Source organism: Papaver somniferum, chromosome 6, assembly GCF_003573695.1.
Source record: "Papaver somniferum cultivar HN1 chromosome 6, ASM357369v1, whole genome shotgun sequence".
NCBI classification, from domain to species: Eukaryota; Viridiplantae; Streptophyta; class Magnoliopsida; order Ranunculales; family Papaveraceae; genus Papaver; species Papaver somniferum.
In genome coordinates, this window is record NC_039363.1 from 144,445,631 (window position 1) to 144,451,995 (window position 6,365).

At 39.6% G+C, this 6,365-nt stretch overlaps 2 protein-coding genes across 2 annotated transcripts; both read right to left on the bottom strand.

The window, feature by feature from the left end:
• Nucleotides 1-2,281: 2,281 nt before the first annotated feature.
• Nucleotides 2,282-3,010, bottom strand: LOC113291610. Its single transcript, XM_026541127.1, has 2 exons — nucleotides 2,792-3,010; nucleotides 2,282-2,554 (listed from the first exon to the last, which is right to left on the bottom strand). The coding sequence occupies exons 1-2, from the start codon at nucleotides 3,008-3,010 to the stop codon at nucleotides 2,282-2,284; spliced, it is 492 nt and encodes a 163-aa protein (XP_026396912.1).
• Nucleotides 3,011-3,088: 78 nt separating this feature from the next.
• LOC113291611 lies at nucleotides 3,089-5,657 on the bottom strand. Its single transcript, XM_026541128.1, has 3 exons — nucleotides 4,882-5,657; nucleotides 3,610-4,789; nucleotides 3,089-3,391 (listed from the first exon to the last, which is right to left on the bottom strand). Exons 1-3 carry the CDS (start codon nucleotides 5,655-5,657, stop codon nucleotides 3,089-3,091), a joined length of 2,259 nt encoding a protein of 752 aa, XP_026396913.1.
• Between the last annotated feature and the right edge of the window lie 708 nt (nucleotides 5,658-6,365).

The following is a 6,365-nucleotide window of genomic DNA, read 5'->3' on the forward strand; positions in this document are numbered from 1 at the left end:
TCTCATTCCTACCATTGAAACATTCTTAGAGGACGTTATATAGTTGTTATACCATTTCTCGTCAAAGCAATTTTCAAAGTGATTGAAACATATCATGACTTACGTCACTAGGTAAAGATAAACATGGTCGAAGCGAAACGCTTACCAACACATATTTCGAGATATAGATAGGCGAGGTATACTCGGCTCGAAATACCAAATGTGTATAATCTAAGTCTATATATAGCATACGACTTTTTATCTCAAGAAGTAGGAGATAGAGTAGATATACTTTTGAGTGACAGATAAGTTCAAGTCTTCACATACGTTTTTGTCGAGAAGTTTCATCGGTTCCTTGAGTAGTTCTTCTTCTTGTATGATGAATCGCCATGAAGTCCTTGAGCTCAAACACACTTTCTATCCTAGTCCGAGACTTAGCTATAGTAGACAAGAAATCAAGACTTATAGTTTTGATCACTAACATTGACAAACATGATTGAGATAGCAACGCATGCGAGTTCGACCGAGCAATGCTCTAACACTTGCAGACTCCATAATCACGAGACATCAATCGTGTCACATGGGGGATATTAACTAGGGTTTTGGTCTGGCGGTCTACGGTACGTGTGTTCATACACACGATGAGAATGTGAGCAAATCGTGCAATCAGTTGGAGGAGTTACCAATGTAGTGGATGGAAAATCAACCCAGTCTCCGCACGATGAGCATAACCCGAACCGGTAACTGACTAATTTATTCCACTAACCACCTCATCGTATACCTCCCTAAACCGACAATGGTTAGAGCTAAGTTGAGTATAAAAGATCTTCCGTTATTCAATATAAACTCCTTTGGTCAAAGATCATACCAAGACAAGGATAACCTATCTTAGTCAGCAAGCTCTAGTCAAGCAATTATACGAGGAAAAACAACTAGCCGGTATGACTGATCTTTCCACATGTTTAAAATTTACAAAATAAACTACTTGTTAGATCCCATAGAATCAAGTATGCACGAAGTGTCACAAAGATCATAATACCAGAAAGAAAAAGGTCTTATATTCTTCAATCATCAAAGTATCACCGGCACAAACAATTTGATTCTTACTAATTGTTGATCACCACAGAATGGAGTATGTTAAGGTTGGATAATTATCTATCTTCAGATATCGAATCAATAGATCTGAAATAATAAATCCTCAAACAAACTTGTTATTAAACGGGGGCCGATGCACAAGTTGGTGAAGCCTGATTTACTATTAATCTACTAGTATTCAGCTATTATGTTTGTTGGAGGATCCATTCTTACTTTTATTCTCACACTTTGGACTTTTTTTTATTTTATAAAACCTAAACGGTAAATGATTTCAAGCTAATATTTTGGAAAGATGTTGCTCTTACAATGGTGTATGTTCTTACCAAAAGTGAGGTCATTTCGAGACGTATAACACTACCATCTATTATTTTGAAAATTCACCGTTGAAAATTAACGAACTTTTAACCATTGAGATTGGGATTGGTATATCGTGAGGTTTAGTATTTCGGAATGCACTCATTTTTAGTAGGTATGTATGAAGAATGTGTTCCCAAAATATTACCTTCAAATCTGTTACTGTTTAAATTTTGATTATAAAGAAAAGGTGTCCAAAGTATGAGAATAAAAATGTGGGTGGATCTTCCCTTCGAATTATATTCCCAAGAAAACATGCGAAATGGAACCGGGGTGTGTGACATCCCCTGTAGTTAGGGGTGAGTGGGCGGATACGGATTTGGTAATACCTGCATTTAGTCCATTAAAATGGCGGGTTTAAGAAATGTACCCGCGTCCAGTTTATTACTCGGGGATGTAATACGTGTGTGTGAGCAAATGAACCGAGTGGATGCGAGTCGATTGGCGGATTTAACTAAGGATAGGTGGATTCAACTAAGGATAATTTTTGTTTTAATTTCGTGTTATAAAAAAACGACAAAGAAGTATCAGTGAGCCAATACTGTGATAATACTGGAGCACTCATCATGCACCTCATTACCCCTGATTTAACTGCGTATATTTACATCAATGAATTAAACTAATATTTCATATTGATCCCGGCTTTCCTAGCTCACCCAATGTAAGGATAATTTGCTTTATATCTGTAAAACTTCAAGTAAAGCTGGGCAAACCCATGCCACACTCTCAGATAACTAGATGACCGCTGCCACGGTGGAAAAGCCGAACGAAAAAATTGTCCCAAAACTAAATTTTGACAAAATAATATTTTCTCACTATGTATCACCGGAATCCGACCGAAAACATACAAACCTTACACTCTAAAGTGTTGCGATAATTCTTGCAATCGTTCCTCTTCTCGACGCCTTTCTGGAAGTGCCTTGCATTCACCAATTTTATATATTCTTTCAAATCTTAACATGGGGTGAAATGCAAGATCCGAAAGTCTTCTTGTACGCGACAATGCCACAAATGTTAAACCAAGACTCTCCTTTGCTCCTGTATCCACCACGGCCTGATCAAGTGTTAACCCTTGGCTTTTATGCACCGTGATTGCCCAACACAAGATGAGGGGAAACTGTTTACGCTGACATGTTACCCCCAAAGAAGATATCCAGTTTGTAATGGCGGGAATGATCAGAATCACATTTACATTCGGTTCTTCGTATAACTGTGGACCGGTGTACTTGTCGAACCTTACCATAACAACAATGGGCATATGAGTTGGTGGTTTTTTGCCGTTTTCATACTCAACATCCACAACGGTTCATGTCGAACCATTAACCAAACCAAATTCCGTGCAGATATTCTTTCTCAACATTACCCTTGATTCCTTAGACAACAAGACTATTTTCTGCAACCCTTTAGCATCATCGGTACTCGCATGCTCAGATGTTTGACGATTATTACTTGACATAACACGAGCAACAGGATACCCAAGCTTTTCAAGTTTTTCATGGTTATAGGCAGCAACGTCCTCCTTTGTAGGAAATAAACGAATCGCATTCTTAAAGTGATCTTTCTCTCGAACTGTGAGCTTCATGTACTCTCTACTTTTAAACAACTCCCAATCTTCTATAGTAGATTTACCATCACTCAATCTTAACAATGCTTCTCTAAATTATTGTTCTTCAATTCCTGATTGTCGGAAGACTTCTTTAAGATGGACACAATGCTCAAACACAGAGTATGCAGCATAGCCTGTCAGTTCCAAGTCTCGGTCTCGCCCGCCTTGAGCATATAACGGAGAATCAAAGACTGGTGGAAGCTGTCGGATGTCGCCAACAAGCACAATCGAAACTTTTTCAAACGGCTCATCAGTTGCAAAAATATCTCTACATCCAAGATCAATGTTTCCGAGCATTCTTTTGCCAATCACACTATACTCATATATAATTATCAACTTTGTACCACCGAAATCAACCTATTAAAAAAATAACAAATAGTGACGTCCTGGTGCTTCTAATAGGTGTGCCCTGGTGTAACAACCTAAGTTATATGACCTCGACAAAACTGAATTAGATTAATTGTGCTGGTGCAACCTAAGTTATATCACCCTAAGTTATAGCAATATGTATAGTTCAACTGTCCAATGTTTATATGCATGTCCTGGTGCTAGACAAAACTGGAAGTATAAATTACCCGCATACGACCGCATCGTTGCGTCTCCAACTTCTTGTGTGATTGATTCCTATCGGTCGTTATGGCAAGTTCATGGTGAATAGTGGAACCGCCAATGTTGAAAGCAGCTACACTAGTGGGAGCCATGATCCTCGCAGCTATATCGTTTCCGAACATCTCTCTCGTTGTACGAGCAATGATGTTAATAAGTGTTGATTTTCCTGTGCCAGCTCCTCCACTGACAATCAAACAGATGCTTAAACCGTCATTGAGAGATTTCTGAACCATATTTAGAGCCGCCTTTTGTTGATCGGACAAAACAGTAAGACAAGTATCTGCACCGGTGCTTGAATGTACCTCATGTCCTGCTTCTCCTAATATGCTGGTGAATGCTTTGTCCTCCTCTGTCAAAGGGAAACTACGAAATCCTTCTTCCCAATCATGGTTCTTGTCAATTGACCTTAAGACGAGATCAATATCGACTACTGGCCCAAAATTGGGTGCCATTCTTGATGCGACCATCCATTCCCTCTCTAACGTTTCATCTCCTAGATCAATTTCTTCCTCGAATTCATCCTCATCCATGGAAAGTTCCCCATCCTCATTTTCATTGGCACGACGAAGTTCGGCATAACATTCTGCCCATGTCGGGAAATCCCCTTTCGCTTCTTCCACACTTCTGTAACAATTGTTCAACAACACTTGTTGTCTACAAAAAGATTCGAACTGATCCGTGTTGGGCGTTACTTTACCTCTTATTTCAGGTACGATCTTGACCACACACTCGACTTTGTATTTCTGCCACCTTCCACGATCAAAGTGATGCATCTTTGCTACTTCTGTCAGAGACATATTGCGTAAGTGATCAGGCCTTTCCAAATATCTTATAAAGAAAGCAGGATTGGTTAACCCGTGTTCGCCACTGCCAACATGTCGCTTCCACCACAGCTGCGAGGAGAATAATCTTGTCTCACTTAGGTTCAGAAGCACTACCTTTCTTGATGATTCTGTCAAATGCCAACCCATCAATAGGTGACAAACTTCTTGTGCGGATATATCCCTCTCTGGTGCACTTTTCATGAACAACCGCTTGATTGCATATGTGGAATCGAGACAAGGACGAAGATTATCATCCACAATCCCACGCAAAGTATCAGTGTAGTTATTTGAAGCAGGTTCAGACTTTGCTGCATACTTACCACTGTATTGAGTAACAGAATCTATGGTCGTTACAGCAGACCAATCGATATTCCCTCTACATGTTTATAGAACCCCTCGGTTGTGAGAATTCACTCGTGTGTCATTTCCCCGACCAACGAATCTATACATGTTACTGTTCGGCGGTTCCTCGACAATCCTAGAAACATCTGACATCTCTCTTGGAAATCTGAATCAACAAGCCTGCACGTATGGTCAATTGGAATGTAATTCAATCCGTGTGAAATGAAAATCTTTCCAAATACTGTAATGTATCTAGCTGTATGGTTATTAAAACAAACATGTTTCTTTGTTATTTTACTTTTTCGTAGGCAATAAGTTCCACATTTTGTGTGCCGCATCACAAAGTTAACAAGAGAAGCGTCAATGTAATCATCTTCAATATTTGATCCCAAAGGAATCTTTTTTGCACACGGATGGTCTTGTATGTTGATTGTGAAAGCTGGATCGGGGTTTGTCGTGCATACGAGCTTGTCAAAGTAATCACACATCGCCTTCCGTACTGCCTCATCTGCCCCAATATTAGAGAAAACCGGTATATCCTTGATCCACAGGAAGCCATGCACGTGCCCACTTTCTCTGTTATGCCATTCATATCTATACCAGTAGTCGACTACACAAAATTCATTCTTCAAATATTCATTGAAAAAAACATCTACCCTCTTCTGCAAAAACCAAGAAGCAACTAATGGGTTTTCATTCAAAAGTATTCCCCTTTCTCGCCTTCTTTCCATGGGATCCAGACTTCCCAATCTGTTTTCCGGATCAAGAATGGCATAGAGTTCAGGCCATTGCAAATTCGCGGCACTAAGAGTGAAAAAGATAGTTGGTGAACCCAACTGCTTGACCATTGCTATGAGTTCTTTCAATCTACTGTACCAATAAGACCTCGTACCTTATATCTGCTTTGCATAGTAAGAAGCACGCGACAATAACTGGATGTCACCGGACGTAACCGTGTCTCGAATAGATTCAATTGACAGTTTACCATCTGTTGGATTAAGCTTCACATACCCATAACCCAAAGATAAGGCGTGCCACCTGGTTGATGAGTTGAGTGCAAAATAACGAAACCTTGAATCTCGGGCAAAACGTCCATCGTGATATCTCATTAGGTATTGAAAATACTGACGTTCACCAACCTTTCGAGGTCTGTACTCTCTCAAATCCTCCCTATCATACGGGAAAAGAGTCGGAAAGGCCATAGTAATATAACCTACTTTCATAAACTCATCTACAACTTCACCCGTGAAAGGAAGATCCGCACTAGTCTTATCTGCTTCAACTCCTTCCAAAGCTCTCATGACACACTTTCGCTGATCGGGATGTACAAATGCACCAATTGTACCTGCAAAATCAGCAATCCTCATAGTTAGATTTTGCGAAAATCCTTAAGAGTTACAGAACTTACAGAGTAACTGCATTGTTTTAGTAATTTGAGTGTTTTATTATGCTGGTTCCTAAAAAAAAATTGATCAGCTTACTAACAGGATATGCAGTAGACGAAGAAGACGAAAAATAACAAAAACACAACCCTTAAGCTAGGAACTGGACTAAGT

Coding starts and splice junctions, on each gene's coding strand:
- LOC113291610 (XM_026541127.1), bottom strand. CDS start 3,010: ATGAAGCTCACAGTTCGAGAGAAAGATCACTTTAAGAATGCGATTCGT. Junction 2,555..2,791: donor TGTTGTCTAAGGAATCAAGG/GTAATGTTGAGA, acceptor GTAACATGTCAG/CGTAAACAGTTTCCCCTCAT.
- LOC113291611 (XM_026541128.1), bottom strand. CDS start 5,657: ATGGTCAAGCAGTTGGGTTCACCAACTATCTTTTTCACTCTTAGTGCC. Junction 4,790..4,881: donor GTCGGGGAAATGACACACGA/GTGAATTCTCAC, acceptor TACTCAATACAG/TGGTAAGTATGCAGCAAAGT. Junction 3,392..3,609: donor AACGATGCGGTCGTATGCGG/GTAATTTATACT, acceptor TTTTTTTAATAG/GTTGATTTCGGTGGTACAAA.